We start from the raw sequence: 25961 nt of genomic DNA, 5'->3' as shown, positions 1-25961 counted from the left end.
TGTTTGTATTGCTTTCGTGTATGTTTCTTTCTTTCTTTCTTTCTTAGATTTTTTGTGTTTAATCTATTGGAATTTACAGAAATATGTCAGCAAAGATTTTTTTAATTGAACCTAAATCAATATCATAAATACGAAAATTCTGAAATAGAGTGATTGAACTACATCTGGAACAATTGCTTTATTCATTCCTTTGTCAATCAACTATTAATTAATCAGCAACTACATTGATGATCTATTGATCACTGAGCTATTTTTTTAGGCAAAAATGTTTTTTATTTTGGACTGTTGGTTGGACAAAGCAAGACATTTAAAGATGTCACATTGGACTTGATGAGCATTGTTCACTACTCTCTGATATTTCACACCATTTATAAATATATATGTATATATACATTAATTAATCGAGAAAATAATCTACATAAAAAATAAATAAAGTTAGAGTTTGAACATTATCCTATTATGTCTCAGTGTAAACCGGCAATTGCACCAAAGAAGCTGAACATTTTACAGTTTAAATGAATAGCCTAACCTCTCTATACATCGTTTGTCTTTCAGAACTACCTGAAGGCAGCCTGGAATGTGTTTGACTTTGTGACTGTGCTCGGAAGCATCACAGACATCTTGGTCACAGAGATTAAGGTAAAAGCTTCAGCAATCATGGGCTCCTCTGAGTGCCATTACAACAGTCTCTTATATGTCACTACGTACATTAGTATCAGGGTTCACTGCGTGCTCACAGCTGCTGAGGTTGCACTGTGGAGAAGCAGCATGCTGTGAAACAGGAAGTAGATTTAATCCAGTCAGGGGAACTGTGATGATGGGAAAACAGGGTTCCCACAGGTCTTTAAAATCCTTAAAAGTTTGTAAATTTGAGGGTGAATAAATCAAGGCATTGAAAGTTTTTGAGAATAGACATATTCTGAAGAGACATGGGTCATTGGAAGTGCTTGAATTTATATATTTTGTGCACGAATAGAAACTAAAGTTCTTTTGATATATTTTCTACTGTCTGCATGTGTCTCCTGTAGTTTTCTGCCTTCACTGTAACACTACACACAGTTGACAAGTGTTCACAGAGTCAAGCTCCTCTCTCTGTTTAATTGTTGATGGTAAGCTTCTGTAAAGTATACTACTGTAGATCTCATTTATAAAAAATTCTCAGTGATGTAACTGTAATTAACCTTGACCTGTGTCTTACACTTGGAATTTATATATAAGAAAGTGTGGGAACCCTGGGGAAAGTAGAGGTTTATAAGTAGTCCATTTGCAATAGTTTGCTCAGGTAGGGAAAATAATGTACTGTACGTTAGGTTGACAATAAGGATTCTTAAATTATATGTTTGGATCTTCCTAATTTTTTTTGTATGAAAGCTGATGTTGTTTTGAACAGCAGTGTAAAACTCTAAAATGTTCAAATTGTAAATATTTAAAAACAGAAAAGCAGCAAGTCATCACAACTGACTGATTCTAGAAATAGTTGCAATACCAGTTTACTAACTGACTAAACAATTAATTTACTAATTGTTTCAGACATAGTTTAAATGTAATTTGGTTGATTAAAGATGGGTCTTTTTGTTTTACTTTTTTCAAACATTACCAATCTGAACAAACTGCTTCAGCTTCAAAAATTATGAATGTAAAAGTCATGCTTTGCTCTGCTCTCACTGTCTCAGTCCTCCAATCAAAAGCAAATAAATGAAATCATGAAAATCAATACATAAAACAAAGGTAGCTGCAGGGCAGCTGGAGGATCAGTGCTGCAGCTTCCCTTTGTTGAATTAGAACTGATGAAAAATGGATGAAAGTGTCTGATAGTGGAGATGGAGGGCTGAGGCAGAGTAATGCTGCTTTCTTTGTGGCAGAGTCGGTCTCTTCTCTTTCTGTGACTTTCTTTTCATGTGATCATTAGTCTTCTGTTCTGTCTCTTCTCTCTTGCTTTCCTTCTCTGTCTTTTTTTTCTTATTTGCTGTTTCCATCTTCTGCTGTGTCTCTCCTGGCGCCTGTGCCCTCACTCTGCCCCCTCTGTCACATCTGACACCTCTAGACGGTAAGTGGCTTTTCTTGTTGGCCGCTGATTTTGTCAATTCCCCAGTCAGTGTGTGTTGTTTGCTACCTACAGTACTGAATCCTTGTGACATGATGGAAAATAAAAAGGCATATTAAACATGTGCTTTAACAGCGACACAGTCATCTACAGCACTTTCAGTTGCAAAAGATCTGATGCGATAATGTACACTGCAAAAAAATCTTCACCATAACAAGTCGTTTATTGTTACGATAAGCCAAGTTTCTGTGGTTTGCATCAAGATCATGAACTAAGGACAGATCAGTGCATATTTCTACAAATTCCTTGAACTTAGTTGGTTTGTATTGCAACTAGATTACATGATCTCACCCCACTGGCATGTTTTGTACTTGTTATATTTGTAAGACACGAAGAATCATAATTTTGTCGGGCTGACATTTCTTGCAGAACAAGGGCAAGAACTTAATCCATTAAATTTAAAGGTCCTATATTGTAGAAAATGAGATTCCCATACATCCTTTTTATTATAAAGCAGGTGCTAGGTGTTATATAAATACTGCGAAAGTATAACAAAAAATGCTCAATCTACTGACTCACAGCCTGTATTCATAAACTTTGCCATCAAATGAGCCATCAGGACTTGATGTCACGACTATACAGTTTCCGCCCTCAGCCACGCTCCCAGCTTGGCCGTGGTTGCAAAAACACTGGCATAGCTGATGCAGAAACACAGTGGGCGGTAAAGCTCAAGCCTGTAAGAAGCTGACCTATCAGAAGAGAATCAGACTGGGCTTTTTAGGAGGGAGTCCTTAAGAGACAGGTACTCCAAACAGACAGAGGGTGAAAAGAGGTGCTGCAACAGCATGAGGAAAAACGTGTTTTATTATGATTAAAGCAGACACCCAAAATCAATAATAAAAACACAGGTTTTTATAGAAGTTATATAGCCCTTGTTATCTGTGCTGCTGGGATTTAGGGAACACAGGACACTACTTTGATTTGTGATGCAGAACATGATATGACATTCATTTAACAGGAGGCTCTGTAACTTTAGCTGAACAGTGGCATCTGGTGTAATCAACACTAGCACAAGCAAAGAAAAGTCATAGTCAGTGAACTTTCAATGAGATATGTGACTTCCACAGTAATATCTACATAAAGATAGCTAGCATTAACCACCATAAGTTACTGTTCATACAAGATCGAGTTAAGCTATAGATGCAAAAGCCCTAAGTGTACAAACTTGAGCAGAGGTTTGTTTTATTGCTGATGAATTTAACTTTTTATTTGCAGAATGAAGAATTTGTCCTTTTCTGTGAAGAGTCACATTGAGAATCTTTAAATCCTGGGTATGGTACAATGCCTTACAGAGTCTATGTTTTCTCTCCCAGGACAAGATGATCAACCTGAGTTTCCTGAGGCTGTTCAGAGCGGCTCGTCTCATTAAGTTGCTGCGGCAGGGCTACACTATCCGCATCCTGCTGTGGACCTTTGTTCAGTCCTTCAAGGTGAGTTAACACACACAGTGAACTGAACACACAGACTATTAGCATGTTCTCTTTGGACATGTGCATAAAAGTTGTTAGAAGTAAACTTGATTTATGGAGCACGTTTCAAAACATAACAATTGTTTTTCAAAAAAACGACAAAAGAAATTGAGACACAAGTTAATGAGAATGCTGGGATAAAATGCACATTTATTCTTTAGAGATTTCACTGATGAGCTTTTTACATTTATATCTGAAAAAAAGGATATCACACAGAATACAGACAGTGCAATAAAAGTCTCAAAGCAGGCCGAGGCTCTCAGCAGACAGTGGTTTGAACACATTGCCGGTTTGCTTTATAATTCCCCTGGGACAAGTTGAGTTAAATGCGGAGCGTTGGGCTGCAGCCGAGGGAATTTATAGCAGGTTTAATGTCAGTGGTGAGAGCTTTTAAGCCCAATGAAAAAGGACAGTATCTGCAGAGCGTTAAAAGGTGGCTATTTAATTACAACAAATGTTCGCCTCCTCCTTGCAGCGATATAAATAGCTGCTTAGAAGAATTGACCCTGCAGGTTAGGTTGACTGCTCGAGTCTTTAAATAAGACTGTAAAATCTTACAAGGGTGCTAGTCCTCGGTGGAGGATCAGATTTGTGAGTGTGTTTGCAGAGAATAAGGGAGAGATCAAAAGAGAGGCTGTGTGTGTGCGCGGATATATGAGATAGAGGAGTGTTTGTGTGTAAATCTGTTGCACCATGTATCTGTTTGTGCTCTGAGTGACTGTAACCTGTGTTTATGTTTGTTTCAGGCCCTGCCATATGTGTGCCTGCTCATTGCAATGCTGTTCTTCATCTATGCCATCATTGGAATGCAGGTGAGTCGTGACACTACCAGCTGGACTCAAGGAAGTCAGGATTTAACGATTCAGTGATAGATGCCTCCTAGAATGTGAGGATGTCTCATGAACTCAAAATCCCGTCACACCAATGGCAGCTCTCTGCAGCTGGTGTGACCTGCTTTGTCTCACTAAACCTTAAAGTAAAGTAAAGTAGTAGCACATGGAGTCTGGTGACCTGAGCCGGGGTCAAATCAGGCAGAATTACAACCACAATTAAATTTATAGGAGGGCAATAATGCATTATAAAATGTCCTGAAACCAGATAATAATGGGGTAGTGTGGTAATGTGTAGTTAAAGACCTTTATGTAGGCTTAGCTCTGATTATAATAGGTAATTTAACTGATATACGTAAGTGTTTCAACAGAAAATGAGAAACAGCTTTTCTGTAGCCATGATGTAAACTGTGATGAACAATGCTCAGATCACCATCCCTGGTTCAACTTTGTTCCCTAAAGGAACAGTTTGACATTTTGGAAAAATGTGCTTCAAGAAGATTGATACTTCTCTCATATTTGCCTGTTAAATAAAAAGCTACAACCAGGAACCAATTAGCTTAGCATAGCATTAAGACTGGAAGCAGTGGGAAACAGCTAGCCTGGCTTTGTCTTAAGGTAAAAAACATCCACCTACCAGCTCCTCTAAAGCTCATTATCATGTTTGACATGTGAAGAAAAAGGTGAAACTTCTGATTTGTGGTTTTACAGTAGGTTATGCGTGGGACTTATTCTTGGCCGGGAGCCCTGACACCTTGGAGTGTGCTACCTGTGGTAGCCAGGCAACCAGAGCTTTAGATGTGTAGGTAGGAGGTACACTTTACCTCTAGACAGAGTTACCTACAGTACCTACCCCTTATTATGACTTGCTACTTAACTTGGCTTACAAGCTTTGCTAACTAGCTGGCTTAGTTTTTGTTCAGCAGGCAGACAGCTAGCGAAGCTATTCCAGGTTTAGAATAGTTTTGTTCCGGCACGTTTGTGAAAATTGTCCAATTGTCCAGTTGGGACACTGTTACATGTAACACAAACATGCAGTCATTTGCAAACAAACTGTTTTTACCAACAGTAGTTTTATGTGTTCCCAAACCCATGTAGTAATATTCTTTATTCAGTCATTTTTCACAAGAGGTGAACCTTGCCCCATCCTTTCTTGTGAACCCTTTCAAGGATTCCCCTTTCATACCCAATTATGATACCATCACCTGTTACCAGTGAACCTGTTAACCTGTGGAATGTTCCAAACAGGTGTATTTAGAGCTTTCCACAACTTTCTGAGTCTTTTGTTACTCCTGTTCCTGTTGCTGGCATCAAATTCAAAATAAGCAGATAAATACAAAAAGCAGTAACGTCTATGAGGTAGAACATCAAATATTTTGTCGTTGTACTGTTTGCAGTTAAGTATATGTCAAACAGGATTAACAAATGATCACATCATATCTTATTCATGTTTAACACAGCATTCAATGTTTTGGGATTTGGGTTTGTAGTGTAAAACTGTTCTCTTCCTGCATTTTAGGACAATGTCCTCAGAGACACAAACACAGATTCGGCCTCTCAGTGATCATCCATCCTCTTACAATGTGTTCAATATGTTAAGCAACATAGTATACCTGACAGTTCAGGCTGACAGTGAGGGCTCAAATGTCAGCAGTGTACACAAACTGAGAAAATCCCTCTTCTAGAGACAGGACAAAGAACCTACATCTGTATCAATAAACAATATCAATCCAACATAACCCTGAAATAAACACTACTGCACCTTTAATAACTTTATAATGTTCAAATCTTTTGGGATTGTGCGTTTATTGTGAGATGTTTTATATTGTGTCCTCTGGTACAACACCACAAACGTCTGCCTCTAACAATCCCATAGAGCTGAATCAACACATGTCTGACACAGCTTCAGTGAAAGTTTAAAATTACATATTGCACAAACCAAGTATGTATTGCATGGCTGTTACCTTGGATTGCATAATACTGTACAGGTATTTGATTTTGAAGTGGATTTTCTCATTTCTTTAGATATTTGACAGTTGGTTTAGCTACTTTTTATGCCTCTTTTACATTAGGTTTTCATAGTGGTTTTTGAAAAGGTCAGTTGCTGTACAGATGTATTTGATTATAGAGGTTTCCTGGGCCCAGCAGCCAGCAGGATGGACATGCTGAGGGGCAGATAAATATTTAAAAAGAGACCTCTGGGTTCTTTTACTGGACTCACAGTGAGGCATCACAAGTTGTGGCAGTTATCCCTCATATTCTCTCTCTCCATTCAAATGATTTTTTAATCAATGAAGATATTGGCATGAAAACATGAATGAATTAATTTATTTATTTATTTGATGATCAAAAAACACATAAAACATTGCACAACAGTCAATACATTCCTTAAAAATCATCAAGGATGAAAATAAACTAAAGCCAAAGGCTTATCATGGTCCTCTTGTTAACACATAACACACCACAAATTACACAACATATAATAGACAAGACAAGACAAGACATTAAAGATAGAAATAGCAAGTGGCAGGATATCTAAGTCTACATACTCTTGTTAATCATTTCTATACATAAACTAAGTGACAGTAAAGGTAAATGATAAATAGATACAATTTATGCACAAAAAATACAAAAAAGAAGTAAAACATAATATATATAATTTGCTTTTCCGGATGTGATTAAGTGCAGTGCTGCCAAAACAATTTGTATAATAAACAGTTTTAAAAAATAGTATGCATTACATACTGTATTAGTACATCGTTTAACATAAAGAAAAGTAAACCACAGAAATATGATGAAATGAAATATGATAATTTAACTTTTTTTTTCATTTTTGTATACATATGAATGCTCATACACATGTAGAGAGTTTTTTGGAGCAGTTTTTATTGCATATTTAAAGCTCATGTATCTGGTTGGGTTCAGGTCCCAAATTTGGTCCCAGTTGGGTCGGACCTTGACACCCCTAAAGACTTAATTCGAATGATAAGACAAGAGCACAAACACAAAAAGAAACAGAACATTCTCATGTGAACTAACAATTATGTTCAAACTTCGGAAAGAAGGAAGAAAATGTGCTGATGTGTGACCCCATCACTCGAAATAAGAAGCTGCTTGAGAAGGATGTTATCACTACTTTTAAAGACGTAGGTATAGACTCTGTTTGGACCTCAGTTTAAGGACCGGGTAGTGGTAGTCTCTCAGTAGTGGACGTACTGTAAAATGTACAGAGAACACAAACAACGACTTCACTAATCTACAGACAAAGATGTGACAACAGCAAAACAAAAACTAAACTACGGTGACGAGACACTGAACAAAGAACAAAGAGGTTTGCGTGTTTGGACCAGGTAGATGTAAATTGAGCCGTGTTCAGCAACACAATAGAACTCTGAATGGAGGAACATTAAAACAGACTGTTCTTGCATCATTCAAAGCTGAAAGTATTGACATTAATTGGGGAGAAACCAGGAAATCTAAGTTTGAACTTGTGTTTTCTTATCATAGCCTACACCACTTATTGAACTTGTAAACCATCAACCATATTATTCAACCCTTGGAAAGTTATACCTGAAGAGGCTGCAGGGGAAGGATGAGATGTTGCATCTGCTGAGGATAAAGAGGGAAGAGGTGTTACATCCATCCTCCAGTTTGGCCTTTGTTGGTATGCGGTCCTGCATCTCTCTCTCTCTCTGTGTCTCTTCATTTCAAGCACCCTTTGGGAAGGTGTACACCTGCAGGCAAGCTTCAGTTTCTTCAGTCCTGACTTTTGTTGGGTCAGGACACAAGGGTTTAGCAGGCCTCTGGCCTGAAAGTACTTATCTCCAAGCATGCTTGAGTTGCCAGCATGTAGCTGAGGAAGCAGGGAATTAAAACTTTGTCTATAGATTGTTCCTGCTTCTCTTAGGTGAGAAGGGTTAGAGGTTAACAGACTGGCATGTAGATTAGCATCTACACTGGGCACTGCACCCGGGGGTCCATAGTCCTGTGGTCCTGACAGAAGAGTTCACACTTCTTTGTGAACTCTGGGCAATCTGAAGACATGAAGTTGGTTGCTCTATCCTGCTAAACCATCTTCCCATTTGGTCTTTGAGTTCTTTGATGTCGAGACGATGTCCCGGTGTCTTCATTTTCATGTCTTCCGAGGGGTGTCCTGAAAACACAGGGCTGAGAGGTTTCTCCGTCCAATCCTAATCTGCATTCAGTTAATAATCCTACACAGTAGAGTAGGGCTTTAAATTTGGGGTTTGCATTCAACCAGCTGCTCTCCTGCTGCCTCAGGTGTTTGGAAACATCGAGCTGATTGAGGAGACTGCAATAAATCATCATAACAACTTCCAGACCTTCTTCCAGGCCTTGACCCTTCTCTTCAGGTAATCATGCTTCTATATTCTAAAAATACCTACTGCTGCTTCTGCCACTGATGATAAGTGTTTTCGTTCACTTTGTGTACATGTGTGTACCTTTACTGTGTTTGTGTGCTTTTCAGGAGTGCGACAGGCGAGGCTTGGCATGAGATCATGTTAGGGTGTCTCAGTAACCGGCCATGTGAGAAGCTCTCAGGAAATGTGGGGAAGGAGTGTGGAAGTGACTTTGCCTACTTTTACTTTGTGTCCTTCATCTTCCTCTGCTCCTTTCTGGTCAGTATGAAATAAATTAGAGGGCCCTCCCATCTGGTCTCATACTGTGTGTTCTGATTGATAGAAATTCAGCAGAAGTTTAGTGGTTTTTCATGTGTTAGCCTAGCAACTACTAGTTCAATCTTGTTGAGCTTCGATATTGTAACTAATACTTATCATTTATGAAAAAAAAAAAATCTTTTAGAAAACAGCAGATTCGTTTAAACTTATTTTCACCCAGATTTTCTGCACACTTGAATCCAAAAGTAGTTGTGTTTCCTGCTGTGAGAAGACCTTGTTTGGAGTTTAAGTAAACAAGGTCTTCTCGTACTGAGCACAGCTCAGAAAATGCTGACAGTTACAGAGAACAAAGAGAACAATGGGAAGAAAATGCAAATGGGCTCCTGGTTATGTAAGAAAATCCTTTCCAACAGTAAACAGTCAAGTAACATATTTTTATGAATGTAACATTTTTTAAATACTCAAAGAGTAACAGAGAAATTCAGGAATCTGAGTTAACGTGGCACCAATGTAATTATAACATGATATTTACTCTCTGTGACAGAATTTCTGCTCGGTTTCATGTGGGCCACATTCGTGGAATTGCTGCCCATGTTGTGTCGAAAGATTTTTAAACATGTTACTGGTGTTTCACCCTGAGTTGAAATGATAATTTTACAGACATTACAACTAGCACTGTTGTCTTACTTCTTCATGAAATGAAGCCCTGCTTTGAACCATTTCTTCCTCTCTGCCATGACTCCATCTTGTTACAAGTTTCTGTCGGTGTAGACATTATTGTTTGCTATGGACAACTGTCGGAAAGACATGCAAACAGGAATACGATTTAAATGAATTAGACAATTTGGAACTGGTTCTCAACTGGGAGTGTTTCTTTATTCCTGTCCCTGTACATAACCTCGATAATTTGAAGATTGTGGAAAATGTATTCTCTGATCTTTTTCTCCAATCTTTCCTTTCAGATAAAGTTTGACGATAACATTTTTTTTAGAACAGAAATAAGTGTTTATATGTTATTTTTTTTCTTTTAAACACTCATGTTTCCCTTTACTAGATGTTGAACCTATTTGTCGCTGTCATCATGGACAACTTTGAGTATCTGACCAGGGACGCCTCCATCCTGGGGCCTCATCACCTTGATGAATTCATCAGAGTGTGGGCAGAGTATGACCCTGCTGCCTGGTAAGTGCTTCAGCTGATCTCTGACCTGTACAGCTATAGTGTTAAAGAAGGGGGTGTTTGTTTTGTGAAGAAAGGTAGGCTAGGAAACAGGCCTTCCAGCAGGACTACAATGTGGAACTGGAAAAATCCCATCTTAACAGCAGCGGGTGAATGACAAGCCTGAGCCCATAGCTGGTTGAGGCTGGTGACGAGCCCCCTGTCGGCTGGACTGATGCATGTAAATCCAGCGTTACGCTTGGTGTCCATTTAGCCCTCTTTGCTGCTGTAAGCTGGCAGGCCTCAAAGCTCCTCAGTCTGTCACTTTGGTGCGAAGACAAACTATTTCTATTCGTCCAATAGGAGAATACAGGTTTAAGTCAGCACCCTTTCTGCCCCTCACACCAGCACTGTTTAATTTCACTACGGCACAATACAAGTTCTGAGTGAGACAGTGTGAGGCGTAATCTGTTTCAGATTACGTAAGGCTCATTAAGTTTTAAAGAAGGCTTCATCGGAGCCTTGTCAGTGAGTCAGGACTCGGAGAGAAGTGTGAGATGGGAAATATGAAATTGCCATCTCCTGACAGTCATTGCGGGGGAGGAATTATTATTTATTCCTTTGAATATGTATTAGCAGCTCTCAGAGAAGTACCTACAGTACAGCAACATCCAGCATATTTTCACTGCGTTAACTCATCTTTATGTCATGTTGCAGCAAGGAGTATATCCAAAGCTCATAGTTTTCAGTTTTTATTTGTTTTCATTTAGAAGCAGATTATTTTGATTTAAATTGAAGGTCCACTGAACAGGATTTGGGGAAATTAAGGCAACAGAGTCCAATATTTTTTAGATTAAGTATACTTAACTTTGACTACTTCGAAGTGAACATAACAAATTTAGTATTTCTCCAGCAGAAATTCACTCCTGAGATTTAGACTTTTTTCATTAGGCAGGCAAAAGTTATAGAAAAAAGTAATAATTAAAGTAAAATATGAAAAATGTAAATATTTAAAACAAAATTTTATACTTCTTTCCTTTTATATATTCAAACAAATCAAACACTGACTTCAGTATCTGTAAAATCCCTTCTTCAGCCCTGAGGTCTTGTTGTTAGATAAGATAAGAGTTAAGACTTTATTGATCTCTCACCAGGGAAATTCACTTGTTACAGCAGGTCGAGATTTAGAAGCAGAGGAATATGTGTGGATTGAATGAATTATAAAAATGAGACAAGGCAAAGCAAGACAATAATAGAATAATAAAATGAAAAATAATAAAGACCTTTCAAATATACAGATGTGGCCCAGATTGGTGATTGAGTAGGATAATTTCACCCAATACTCAGTAAAATAAATGTATATTATATGGTAAATGTGTATACTTATTATAATGCAGTATAGCAAATGTAATATGTATAATAATGAATAAATAGGATATATACCTGAGATATCTAACGCAAAGTAGATGTAATACCAAAAGAAAACAGAAAATGAACACTCATGGTATGTGTATGTGCCAAACTCTCTGTCTCTATCTAAGTAAGAAAAAAAAGAGATACAATATTTAGATATAATAGTCTCAATAAACACCAACAACTTCACAGATTTAGTCAGAAAAGTAAAAACAAACTGAGTATATTGTGCACTTCATGCTGCTACTTGTTGAATATTTATCTCACTGTTAATGCCCGCTAACAGATAACAGTTTACTGCAGATAGATGTAATGAAATAAACTGTGACCTAACCTATCGAACATGTGTTATCTTTTTCAGCGGGAGGATATGCTATCAGGATATGTACAAATTGTTACGTTTTATCTCACCTCCCCTGGGCCTGGGGAAGAAGTGCCCTAACAGGGTGGCTTATAAGGTTTGCACTCCCACACAGTCCTTTTGTTTTCAAAGGGACTGTGATGGTTTTCGAACTGTAAATGTCTGTTTTTATTCCCTGCGGTGGCAGAGAATGACCCGACCACACATGCATACAAACACACATCGATCCTCCACTAACCAGCTGGCAGGTAACCATGGCGAGTGCAGGAAACAATGCCACAAGTCAGGCTCAAACAAAAGGCATCAGATGAGATGTCTAAGATGTTTTCCTGCTTCTAAACACAGTAGTGAAACAAGAGTGGGTAGTGAGGAGTGAGCATTGTGTGCTTTGTTTCCACTTTGGTTACTGCTAATGCCTTTTAGCATGCTGAAACAGAGGGTATTTAAAGGAATACTCCACTAAAAATCTGCCTTTTGACCCTGAAGTAATAACCTCCCTTGCAAGATGGCTCTGAGAAGTTTGTAGCTGAAGGACAATTGTCATAGCAAAGCAGAAGGACAAAAGCATCAAAACTTCCATAGAACAATTCTCAAACCTATCCTGCTGAATAATCCACTCCTAGGTGGCATTGGCAAAGAGGTGGATAATTTTACAGGAGTGGTCTTAGAAGTTTCTATTCAAAGTTTTAATACTTTTTGTGCTGAGACTGGGTTGCCATTGGAGCCACTCTTTCAAGCCTGTTACATGTGGTGAATGCTTGACAGTCAAAAGCAATATTTTCAGGGGAATAATCCTTTAGCATAAAATGCTGCACTTCCATCTTCCACCAGGATCCCTCCATCCAGCATCTCTGCACAGGGAATCCTCGGGAGCATCCTCCCCTCTTTCCTCCTCTGGGATCCATTCCTGAATCTTTAAATCCAGCAAGGATGGCATTCCAGATCATGATATCCTGGAAATCTTATTAACAAGGATTTCTGTGTTTTCCTCTCTTTTCCCCTCCCATTCTCTCTTTTTGGATTTTACCACTTTCTGTATGATGTAACTCCCCCTACCCCTTTTCATCCCAACACCACCTCACCTGGGAAATCTTCATTCCTCCTTCATGGCCTCCTACCATCTTTCCCCCGGGAAGCGGCCGCATGACTTACCGTGATATGTACGAGATGCTTCGCGACATGTCCCCTCCGCTAGGTTTGGGAAAGAAATGTCCCCCCCGAGTCGCCTATAAGGTAGAATTACTCCCTCCTCCTCCGTCCTACTCCCTTTTGCAGTCACTGCTGGTTCCCTGCTTCCACCTGTCAAACATCCTCTGGCTTCTGTCAGTGTGTCGCAGTCGGTATCTTCTGGCCTGCTGTTGTGTTGTTCTTTCTGTTCGTCTGTGAAGCTCTGTGTTCTTGTCCTGCACTGTGAAGGTTTGTTGTACACTCAGAATGTTTACTGGAGAGCCATCTAACACTGATAGATAAAAATAGATCAGAGAGCTGAGCAAAACAATGTTTGACTAAGCTCCTCAAAATCATCTTAGGGAGAAAGTAAAAATATCAAAATAACAGCACAAGCTGCTGTTTGAAAATTAAAGAAAGAAAATCCCAACATATTTGTTATTTCAGCCAAGGAGGTCATGTTTTCGGTCCATTTTCCATGTTTGTTTGGTAGCTGCAGTGATATGCTTTTCATTAATATTGAAACAAATCAGCATACACAAATTAAGAGGGGTAACAGAGAAGTAACTCTTTACTGAGCTTTTTGGCCCCTTTTAGCTCCTAGTTTTGACTTTATGGAAGCTTTAGTGCTCTCACTAACCTGTTTTCAGTAACAAGCTCTGATAAACCCACTGTAGGCTACCTGCCAAGCACCAAACTCCAGACTGACAGTCAAAGTTAGAGACTAGTTGGAGGAGAAAGTGGAATATCTTGCTGCTAAAGATTGGTAAAACCCCAACCCCCCAACTTCAGTACAAGTCTATATTATTCCAAGTGTTCCCACTGCAAACCGAAAGAGGTAAATATCATTATTTTTCTACCTACTATCCACCACCAGGTTACATCCATGATCTTACAGATGTTTACAGTTAACTTGAAATGATAAAATATTTGCCCAGGGCCAAACCAATGATCCGGCCTGCCATCAATCCCACAAGCACCCAGCAAATAACACATAATATTCCAGGCTGACTGGTAAAAGGTATCACTTCGATTTTCTGCCAGGTACCAACATTTATGGGATCCAGAGGATGAATACCTCTGATGATAGTGATCCCCTTACTCTTCCCCTCAGGATGAATAATAATAACTTTGGTGATCACCTAACATTTTAAAGCACCTTCTTCAGGTCAGGATTTGACTTTGTCCATTACTTTTGACACAATATTGTAACTGCCACTGTTAGCTTCAACACTTCCTCATACCTAAACAACCAAACAGGTCAATTGCCAATGACCAAAAGGGCATATATCACTGTTCCCAGACAATATGACTGTTGCAGCATACCAGTGACAGACGGACCTTTGTTGTGTCGCTGTTTGATTAGGTTTATACAAACAGCGGTCTCCTCAAAAGACCTTTTTTTCACCCAACCATCCACTCTGTTCACCTCTCTATGTGGATCATTACTCTTTTTACTACGTCACCTGACTTCCTCCTTTGCTGCCATAATAGTTACTACGGCCATTAGAATGTGCAGCCTAACAAAAAACCTAAATATAGGTCATAATTACAGTAGCTGCTTGCACAGTTGAGGACAGGCTGGTTAGCTTAGAACTGATATTTCCATCAGTTCAGATTTTTTAGTGCATTTATAGCATGTTAGCATGTGTCGGGAACACCATGTTACCAAATCATGAAGTAACATGGAATGCTGATGGAGCAAATGAGGCTAGTGGAGAGATAAAATTAGAGTGAACATTGGACAGATTTATAATATGGACTTGAAACTGTCCAAATTAAAGTAACTTTGTTACCTGGCACAATTATCCCATGATTATATATGAGACTTGTGTGCCAGTGAAATGGGAGTCAGTTACACAGCTCAACAATCCTCAGGTAGTCCCTATGCCAGCTACTGGCCACCTCTTAGCATGCAGACTTAATGTGAGTGGTTGCAGTGCATGCACAGCTGTCGAAGTGAATCACGTTTAAAGAAGCCCTGCCCTTGCCCCAGTTTAAAAATGTCTGGGTCTGACGTGGTAGCTCCTGCAAATAGAACTCGTGTTTTTCTGAATCAACAGAGAAAGACATGAACAAAGATACAGAGAGAGAGGCAGTGCACTTGAGAGCAAGGCTAGCCTTTTTTCCCTCCATCTCTATTTTTCTATTTTCCCTTCCCACTACTTTGCCGCTGATGGTGCTGCTAGTTATCCTCCCTTCCTAATGAACACATCTTCCCCTCACAGTGACAGCTGTCCCTGTTACGCTCCTGTTTTCAGTTTTATGTTGTGTCTTCAGGCTTTATGCTCTCTTGTCGATGATCTTTCTTTCACCCGCTCTTGGGATTTCTTCCTGGTCTATCTCTTTGCGTGCATGTTAAGTCTTTGTCTGCAAGCATCTCTTCCACATATGTGTTTCTTTTTTTGTCTGATGCTCGTGTCTGCAGCAGCCATTCTTCTGCTCTGTTTCTGGGAAAAAAGAAACTTTCCAGTTGAGGCATTTAGTTCCTCTCGTCCTTCTCCTGTCCCTTGCCTCTCATCTCTCCGCCTGTATTGTAATGCTCCCAGAGAGAATATACTTGAATTGAAAATTACAGGAACCATCAGCTACAGTTTTCCTTTCTCACAAATGTTTCCAATGTTGCTGATGGTTTTTTGCTTTGGTCTCTCAGTTCTTGATTTTTTTCTTTGATTAGAAGTTTTATATCCAGTCCATGCCTCTACCACCCCTCCAGCCTCACCGTGAATGTAGTGTACTAATTCAAACATGCATGTGCTTGTGAATCCTTTCATTCCAGCATTGAAGCCCTGCATGGTGCGGATTTATGCAGATTAGTTTTTGTACTTTTGATGCCTGACAAATTTTGAGTTCCATAACCTATTACAGAAATACAGATTAATTGATAATAATTGAGCCTGTGTGGTGCTTCATAATTATTCTTAATAGTTACTAGATTTAGTACTATACAGTACACTGCAGTGTAGGGTTGATAGTAACTTTTCTGAATTGACCAAATTTATCTATATTTATTTGTCTATAAAATAGGGAAAATCGCTGAAAGGAACATTTTTAAATTGCTTATTTGGTCCAAAACCCAAAGATATTTAGTGTATAATGGTATAAAACAGTAAGAGAGCAGCAAATCCTCACAACGGAAAAGCCAGAACCTGTAAATGTCTGATATTTTTGCTTGAAATTAACTATTAATCTTCATCAAAATTGTTCTCTTTTAGTCATTCGACTCATTAATAAATTAACTTTTGTTTTCTAAAAGCCAGATAAGGTTGTTCTTTCTTTTTTCAAGTCAAAGACTCATATTTCCAGAAAACTACTGAAGCAAGATGACTGGAAAGTTGATTGGAATATTTTATTGGTGCTGCCAGATTGGGCTGTCAGCCACCTCTCTTTGCTCCTCAGGCCTCTAAGTCATTATTTCCTGAATGAAGATGTGCCGCTGCATGTTTCTAGCAGCAGGGAGAGCTTAGCATGTTCACAGAGCTCACGTCCTCAGCATCACAAGTTAATCATATTTCAGCTTTAAGCAGAAGCGTGCTACGCTTCCCGTGGATTTTCAATAGTCTCATAGCAACAGCAGCAGCAGCCAGACACAGCACAGTGTTCCCTGCATTCATCTGTTCAGTGCTGTTAGCTTAGAAAAGGTGCATGTGTTGGGCGCACAGACTGAGGCCTCTGCGTGGATTGAAATGATTTTTTGGCTAATTGAGTAGTAGTTTGACATTAATTGACATTTAACAAACAAAAATGCCAAACACTGAATTTGAGGAGAAAATGGCTTAATACTAGTGAAGTAATCCGTCCACAGAGCAAGATAATGAAACGTGACAAGAAATCTTGATATACATTGCTTCAGTTCAGATATAAGTACTGCTGAGATGAGAAGTGTTCAAAGGTTTGAAATAAGAGGAAATAGTTGGGTTTCTTTTTTACCTGAGATCAGACTTGCTGTAGCACATTAATAAGCAAAATACCCTGAATATTAGAAAATACCTCTAATTTCAACTTCTTTGAATTCTTAATTTTAGCACACTGAAAAAGTGAAGGCCAAGCAATAAGTGCGAAATTAATGTGAAAGTGGAAAAACTTCTGTGATTATGCTGTTACTTGAAAGTTATTTTAGTAAAAGAGAATGGTGTACCTTGTTTTACCTCTAAATGACTCAATCTTAAGATTTCCTGACTAATTGAGGCATAAAAGACATGTTCATGATCAATTTTAGAATATACCCTGAATTCAAATCTAGAAACTAGTACAGAAGTTTTAGTAAAGAAACACAGGATAATTAATCTCATGTTTCCAAATCAGAACTTTTTGCAGTGTTAAATATCTTTGGGTTTTGGAAAGCTCGTGATGGATAAACTACACGGTTGGTTCACCTGATGTAGAACTACGTATGACTTGCACAAATTTAATATTGAAACCCTTTAATTTGGCTTGTAGTCCCTAACCAAGCCTCTTTCCCCTGAGATGTTGATCATTTGCTCCTGGTTCATGGCCCCTTGTCTTTGCTTCCATTCCTCTCAGCGATTGGTAAAGATGAACATGCCCATTGCGGAAAACAACACGGTGCACTTCACCTCCACGCTGATGGCCCTGATTCGCACAGCCCTGGAGATCAAGCTGGCATCTGGTGAGAGACTGAAACCACAAAATTCAGAAACCCTTGCGGCTGGACTGACGGCTCTGATGTTAATGTGAATGGTGGTGATGACTTTGGTGCAGATTTGATGTGACGTGTTTGTGGGCATGTCCCCAGGGGTCCTGGCGCAGCACTTGAGCGACGTGGACCTAAAGAGGGAGATAAACCGAGTCTGGCCCAACCTGTCGCAGAAGACTGTCGACCTGCTGGTGACGCCTCATAAATGTGAGCCACGGTTCTGCTTGGGTTCTACTAAAACCCAGTTGTTTGCATGACACTTGACTTCTTCCTGCTTTTTCTACTTCATCCTGTAACATTTTGTTTTTCATTTTCATTCATCCTTTTTCTTCTTTATATGGCTGCACACTGAAAAAAATCTCACTCTGAACTCGTCATTTTTGTCTGAGTCCTAAAAGTAGAATGTAGTGAGATAATTTTAACCCATGTTTAATCTATTTTCTAGATTCAGATTTATCGACCTTCCTTGATAAAAATATTTATAATAATAATAATAATAATAATAATAACAATTAATGGTAATGATAATATAATTTTTCTTTTAAGATACTGACACTCATTTATGGAAATGTCTTCACACATTTTTATTTGTTTTGGAAAATAGTTGAAATAATTATAGAACACTGGCAGATTTTTAAAGCTGGCTAAGAAAATTTAGTATTAGTATCTTATAATAGATGAAAATTGGCAAGATGGAGACTTTTCTCTCATTATTGACTATAATTGAGCTTTTAAGGTTATATGTTGATGAAGGTTCTCAGTCATCCAAGTCATGGTAATTCTAAGTGCTGTATCGTAGGCAACTGGACTCGTTTCAGTTGAAACAAGTCCAGTTGCCTACGATACAGCACTTAGAAAAACTTTAATTCTGTCTGCTTGATGAAAAAATTTAACTGTGTTTCTAATACAAATAAACACATTTCACTCATTTTCCTAGATTCTGTAAGTGTCTCTTTTCTTGGTGTTTCATTGATATGCATTATTCTGTGTTCTTTTAAGATACAGACACACATATAGACAAGCAATAATAAATAAAGCACAAACTATTTAACAGTAAAAACGACAGCACAGCTCAGTTTGCAGCCAACACTGAGCTGGCTCACATTGTAGATGTTCCCACTTTGTTGCTCATCTGGCGCCATCTACTGCCCACATGGAGCAACTTTCTCTGACTCTGCTCTCTCCTCCTCCAGACAACGAGCTCACCGTGGGGAAAGTCTATGCAGCTCACATGATCTTTGACTACTATAAGCAGAATCGTGCAAAGAGACTCCAGCAGCAGCAATCTACAGGGGGACCTCCGGTAAAGCATGTTGTAGATAAAATGCCCATGTAAAAAACTCTGAGGTTGTTTAGGCAGGAAAAAATGTCTTATCTTAGTGTGTGGGATAATGATATATTTGGATTAAAATGTAGTCTGGGTTATTTTGTGCATTAAATAGTTTTTTAGTGCTGACTAAACAAGACTACTTCACAGCTTGAGTTTGATAGAAGACATTTGGATTAATGATGCTTAAAACAAAATTATTTGTCTTTTAATACAGCTCAAATGTTAATGTCTTAAGACGACTGAAAAGAATCAGTCGTCCCAAGACATTAACTCCTCAAAAGACAAATAATCTTGTTTATAGCATCATTAATCCATGTTTCATTCCTTTTGTCAAACTCAAGCATTGTAGGGCCAAAATTTTCTCAATTTCATTAAATCTTGTTGTTGTTTTTACTGTTTTGTAGTATTATTAGTATTAATGTATGTCACAATACAGGAAGCACTAATCTGCCAATAGAGTGAAATCACTGATACAGCTGCAGAAATGTGCACGACTCTGGATGACTTATTTAACTGTTCTAAGCAAAATAATTTGTGAATGCTAAATATTAGACTAAAGACTTTTTTTTTCTTGATTAATTTGTTATTTATTAACATATCTGGTGCTCTTTCAGTGTATATACACTTTGTTTATGACATATGCCATTGGTCTGTCCTGCAGAGTAAACTGGGGGCGTTGTTCCGCCCTGTGCTGCCTCTTACTCACATACTGGAAGTAGAGCCACCGTTCACCAGCCCCAAACAGCCCCTCCCATCGCAGCCTGAGCCAGTGGCAAAGCCAGCGACACTTCCCTCCACCGCCATCGCCACCACTGCCATCACCGCTGCCACCACCATTGCCACCTCGGTTAATAGGGACACAATGTGAGTGACTCTGTCATACACAGTAGAAACATGATATATCCACAACATGGGTGCTTTGGCTCCACTGATTGTGTAATGTTGCCTTCAAGTACAAGATAATTTTTTGTAATTTGAATAATGCTTTTTAACAAATTTAACCTCTTTGCATCCAATTTTGTAAAATCTAACCTCTAACTAACTTCTTAAAAGTTAATGTTTCTTAAGACCAATAGTCCTAGAAATGAGGAAACTATCTTGATTAATATTAAGAAAAGTTTCTTCCATTCACTCCAGTTGGGCTCTTCTCTCAAACATTGTTAACATTATTGGTTTTATTTTAACATCTATACATTTCTTACATACGTTACATTTACAGCATAATTTGTCAGAAATGATAAATTACAATAAGTGGATTCAAATTTGATAGGAACAAGAGCTAAATGTCCTATTGATGTAATGAAAACTGTCAGTACTTCCTTTACAAACAAACAACTAACTACAGGTGTGTTCAGTTCTACAGCTACAGTATAATTAAACAGGCCAGGTTGGGATATCTGGGTGTAAAAAATTGTCCAAATATGACAGTGCCTCTGCTGTCATTTCTTCAGTGGGGAGTTCAATTCAAAATTGTTGAAAACAGCCACAGGGTCCTCAAAGTGAGGGGAAAGCAATGTCCATGTCACAGTGTAGGTACTGACTGGGAAGGAGCAGTTTCCCAGTTGTGGGAAAACTTTGGGATGTTTATACCAGGTCAGCAGCAGCATTCTGGACTAGTTGTACTGGTCTGGTGACAGAGGTATGAGCCCTAGCAAGGAGGGAGTTACAGTAGTCCTGTCCTGTCTGCTTGTGAACACACAGAGAGCAGTTATGTTTGCTGCTATGTCTGGTCATTACCGCTGTGCATTCATGTGGTGACGTAGAGAGGAGGGAGGGGATTTCTGACTGCAAAACAGACAGGAAGTTTGCTATAACAAAGCTCACAGCAGCTTTATCTTTATTGGTGGAAAAGAACATAGTGAAGAAGACTTTTCAAATCAGTTTCTACTTAAAGGCACACTATTTGTAGTACCCAACACCTATTCTGATACTTTAAGTCTATTTTCTTCAGTTTTACATGTATAACTATATTAATTGTGTCCAAACCCCAAAGATTTACACTTTGCTATACCAAGAAAGGCTGAAAAAAGTCACATTTGTGTGCATAGAACCATAAAATGTTTGGTATATTTGCTTGAAAAATTACTTAAAGTTTTTATTATTATATATTATATTTGTTGTCAAATGACTAAACAATTAATTAAGGTAATCATTTTCAACTCTAAAAAACAGTCATATGGTTCAATAGGGAAAAAAATCCTAAAATTGATCTACTGCCGGTGTAACAGTCAGAGCTCTTGTGTGTCTGTGTACATAGACTAAACCAGAGGAGTGCCATCAAACATTCCCAATCCGGAGACGTTTCTCAGGCAGCACAGAGGCCCAAAGGCCGAAGGAAACTACATAGAGGCCAGTCAGAGGACGTGCCATATTCCACAAGACCTCAGGTACACTAGCACCAAGAAAACTGCATAATCTCTATGTCATCTGTGATGCCTTCATACATACTACTTCCTCTTATTTTCCTTTCAGGAATTGGTTGAACTGAAGCAGGTGGAGAACATTTCAGACACAGAAGCATATCCAAGCCTGGAGGGCCACTGCAGAGCAGCTTCTCTGCCCCGACTCAATGCTGAGTACTACGTAAGCTCTTCAGTGCTAATGGTGCCATGCCTGCTGTTTTAATACTAACAGAAACAGAAGTACTCTTTGGCTCATTCAAAGATTTTTGGTTTGATTCTTGTGATAATATCAGGTTTGGAACACATAGACTGTGGATACCTTAGATTATTCTTGATTAAATGATCAAACAATGGCTTCTGCAATGTAGGGGAAATACTAAATAATTAAATAGGTAAAACAGCTAAAAAAAACAGGTGGCTGGGATAGGAGACCTTGAAAAGGCTGTAAAAAGGCTGGTGCAAAGCTAAGTAGTAGCCGGTTAGTGATGGCAGCCGTGAGCTAACAGAGCACGTACTTTCCCATAGAAATGCTTTTACATTTTCAGTTTCTGTTTGTGTAGAGATTAAGAAAAGTGCATATAATGTGCCAATTAGTGACCTTTAGAGGTGTTTTAAACCTTGGACTAGCAGTTTCCCTTTAAATCTTTATGCTAAGACAATTTAAATGATGTTATTCTTTTAGTCATATTGTGTTTTGCATTAGAATAGAAACTAGATGGTATACTGACAGAATAATGTGTCTGTATTCTATAAAACTTCTATTCTGATAATTCTATTTGATTTACCTCACTGACACAATTATTATAAAACTTGATGTTATCATTTATCTTTTGTATTTCATTCAATATTCACACTCACTTGCAATAGGATCAAATTTAACAGTTGAGCATGTCTGCAGTAATCCTTTTATCTTCATGAATGTCACTTCTTTTCATCCATGTTTAAATTATTTACTATTTTATTATCATATTGTAAATTACAGTTGCTGCTCTTGTCTTCTACATATGGACGTCATGTCAAGATAATCTTTCTGTCAGTCATTTCCCTGTTCCTTGGATTGTTTCACCTGTCTGATCTCGTGTGTTTACCTTCACCGTTTGCCTGTCTCTGTGTTTTTGTCAGTCTTTCTCTGTCACCTCACAAAACTTAACACGTGCTTTCCTTGTTTTTGTTGCATTTTAATATGTCACTCTATCTTTCTCTTTAACGGATATGGCTGGTCTTATTCTATATTTTTGTTAATGTCAACAAATCCAATGAAAAGACCAAAACTTTTGAGAAAATTTGAGTACATCTCCGGCACGTCCTGTTCCCTAATACCACTTTGTACCTCAAGAGGCGATTGCCAGTGTTAAGGTGATTTATTTTACATTATGCAACTCAGAGTTGCATAACAAAATTACATACATATACATAAACACAGCGCATTGATTTGATTTGCGTCGGTGGGAATGTAAACAGAAAGACGGTGATGATAATATGGGTGGCATCTTCATATTAAAGGTTCAACATCAGGTAAACACTGTCCATCCACTTTGACTGCGTGTGAGCGTCAAGCATCAATGATATAAACACAGAATCAGCCTCTCCTAGTCCTGCTGTTGTCCTGCTCTCTCTCCACAGTGTAATAGCAAGCTAATATGATCACTTAGCGCACAGCTAACTGAGCTAACTATCTAATGGCAAGATAGCTAACAATGGAGCTTTATGTCACGGAGGAATTAGAGATCTCAGACCTTAAATACACAGAAACACTTGTTAGTGGCACTTACGTTTTTGGTCTTTTCGTATGATGTATTTGACAACAAGAAAATAAAGAAAATCACCAGCCTCAACCTTTCTAGGTCTCTCCTCTCCTCTTCTGTTTTTCCCTTTCTCCTGATTTCAATGCCCACTGCTAATGTTTTGCCCACCTCCCTCTTGTGTGTGCTGTCTGATAGCGGAGCCACCCTCGCCACGCCCCTGGGACCCACCTGGCAGTATGTACCACCTGTTGTGCCACCTCTCTCTTTCTTTTCTGCTTCTCTCCTCTCGTCCTCTCCCTCATTTTCTTCTTCCTCCTCTTCTTCTCTCATTTCTGTGTTTGCCTCCATGAATTCCTCTCATCTCAGTGCAGAGGTCACACCCTCCCACCATCATGGACAAAGTGACCCTCCTACATATACAGTATACACTGGTCATTCCATGAGATCCTTGATAGTCACATTACATGTAACACACAAATTTACATTATCCACCAAACACACCCATCCCTGGAAAAGTCTCCAGTATAGTAGTCCAGTGTATCCGGGGTATGTCAAGCACTCTGTCCTGCTTTTCGGCCATTTACTACAGCTGTGCAGTACTACACTTTTGTAAAATGTGGTTGTGTATGTGAGTGTCGTTATGTAGTAACGTAGTAGTGTGTAGTTTTTGTTGTGTGTGATTGTGAAACAAGGCAGGGATGGTACTGCTTCTTTCTTGCTTTGAAATAACTCTTTTCTTTCAACTACACTACGAAAACCCATCCGACCGTATCTGTCATTTGATGTTACTTTCAGTCTTAAAATCTTACTTTTCATACGCAAAAAATCAAATCAAAAGCAAACTGAGCAAGTCTGATTCATCTCTAATCTTTTACTCTCTTTTACTGACCCTTTAATTCTTTTTAAGTAATCTGAAAATATCAGCGGAATCTTCTTTCTAATTAAAAGCATATGACAGCATTTATCTTAAAAGTAAGATTTTAAGACTGCATACCGGACAAAATGACTTTGTAATATGAATATTTCCTGCAGTGTTGTGATATTGTTGTCGCTGACTGTAGCTACAGGCCAGGCTGTGGGGTAGGAACAGAAGGAACAACACAACCACCCAAAATCTGTCTGTGAAACCGTAATTAATGACAGTAGTTCATCAACAAATCATTTGTCATTTAGTGGGTATTTACTGTTCTTATGTTCAATAAAATAGCGTGACTTAGTACATTTTTAGCACTAGATGCTATATAATCTAACTATATACTGCTATACAATAACCAGCAGGTGGCGTGGTAACTTAGCTGCTGTTCCAGTTCCCTATCACATCAGTTTGTTACCTGATAGCTGTACTGGTCAGTAAGATAAGAATTAGGTGGGGTGAGTGTCAGTGTCTTCTAAGCATATAGTGAAAGTATTAATCAATAAAGAGAATTTTGTTTTAAAAGAACACACCACTGTGTACTTACAGCCCCTATGATCAATATTTTATAGCAGTGTATGTAAGAAACAATGTGACGGTGTCAAATAGGTCAGTCGTAGTGGCTGAGAATTTCACCTCACTCTGTAGTTCTTCTTGGCTTTACTGAGCCATTTACTCAGACTGTTGTTTAGCTGTCTGGCCTGCAACATTTTGGAACGTTTTGGTAACACTCTCACAAGCCTCTTAATCTGGTTTGTGGATGCAGCAGGCAGCTTTTTTTTTGTGCAAAAGCTCTAATAATAAATAAATAATAATAATCCCACTGCACAAGACCTGCTTAGACCCAGACAGCAGTTAGCAACTAGCTGAGGAACATAGTGGAGCATTTAGCGGCTAAAGAGGCGGACATTTCCCTCAGGAGTTTGTAGAAACCAAAAATAAAGTTAAAAGAGAGTGAATATTATACTTGTATTATAATGAGCTTGTGGCCAGAAGCTCCCAAATTAATGATAATGTTGCTCTGAACTAGATGTGTAAATAAGCAACTGTTTGCCAACAAGCTCACCATATCAACTTATGGTGATGATATGTCAATGTTGTGATCATAACTGTAGTTCTGCTGCCCCCAAGTTTCAAAAACAATCAGTGATTACAGCATGAATGTTTTGAGTACAAACAGCCATTTACGTCTCCTTTCGAAGAAAAAACAAGCAGGATAATGGCATAAAAAATGTCAGAAAAACAATGGCAAATAGATGTACACGAAAATGCACGACTGAGTCTAACAGAAAAGGCATTACCTCCTTTTAAGTCTATACAAACCATCCAAAATCAAACATGGCCAATTGGACTGCTCCTGAGCAGCAGTAGGCTCAGTGCTGTCTCTGGTGGTCAGAAACTGTAGTTCTTCTAAATTAAACTGGTAGTCTCATTTCCATAACCTCAATCTATCCAGTGAATTTGTATTTGTAACATCATTTTCATTATTATCTTTATGATGCCTGAGCAGCTGAAATGTTCACAATCCCTCTGATATAAAGCAGGCCTAAACATAAGTGCAATGATATGTGGTAAGACAGTTCTTGATCAGCGGCACAAACTTTTCCGACCCATCTTTGAAACCAACTGACAGAGTGAGTTGTTTGCCTCTTAAAACATCTGGTTTCACTGAAGTATTTTGTTTAACAAAAATGCATTACCAAGTGTTAGCTATTTAAAAAGCTACTAAAGTTAGAGGTGGCATGTTAAAAAAGTGAAAAATGCCACAAAGG

The 25961-nt window shown here is 38.6% G+C and overlaps 1 protein-coding gene across 7 annotated transcripts in view; it reads left to right on the top strand.

The window, feature by feature from the left end:
* Nucleotides 1–25961, top strand: part of cacna1bb (calcium channel, voltage-dependent, N type, alpha 1B subunit, b) — a 178020-nt gene that overhangs the window by 141885 nt on the left and 10174 nt on the right. For 5 of the 7 annotated variants that reach the window (XM_084382536.1, XM_084382535.1, XM_084382537.1 and 2 more), the window contains 14 exons: nt 556–639; nt 3418–3534; nt 4320–4385; nt 8685–8776; nt 8893–9043; nt 10098–10225; nt 13112–13208; nt 17667–17772; nt 17899–18006; nt 18993–19102; nt 19791–19993; nt 21387–21516; nt 21602–21712; nt 23472–23510. In XM_084382536.1, coding sequence (XP_084238662.1) covers nt 556–639; nt 3418–3534; nt 4320–4385; nt 8685–8776; nt 8893–9043; nt 10098–10225; nt 13112–13208; nt 17667–17772; nt 17899–18006; nt 18993–19102; nt 19791–19993; nt 21387–21516; nt 21602–21712; nt 23472–23510 — 1542 coding nt within the window. Of the gene's footprint in view, nt 1–555; nt 640–3417; nt 3535–4319; nt 4386–8684; nt 8777–8892; nt 9044–10097; nt 10226–11975; nt 12073–13111; nt 13209–17666; nt 17773–17898; nt 18007–18992; nt 19103–19790; nt 19994–21386; nt 21517–21601; nt 21713–23471; nt 23511–25961 lie in introns of all 7 variants that reach the window. The other 2 variants (XM_084382539.1, XM_084382533.1) reach the window with 2 other exon arrangements.

Source organism: Pagrus pagrus (assembly GCF_965226575.1).
Source record: "Pagrus pagrus genome assembly, chromosome: 19".
In the NCBI taxonomy this organism is placed as follows: Eukaryota; Metazoa; Chordata; class Actinopteri; order Spariformes; family Sparidae; genus Pagrus; species Pagrus pagrus.
The sequence above is the reverse complement of the archived record's forward strand: the minus strand, read 5'-3'. Positions and strand labels throughout refer to the sequence as shown.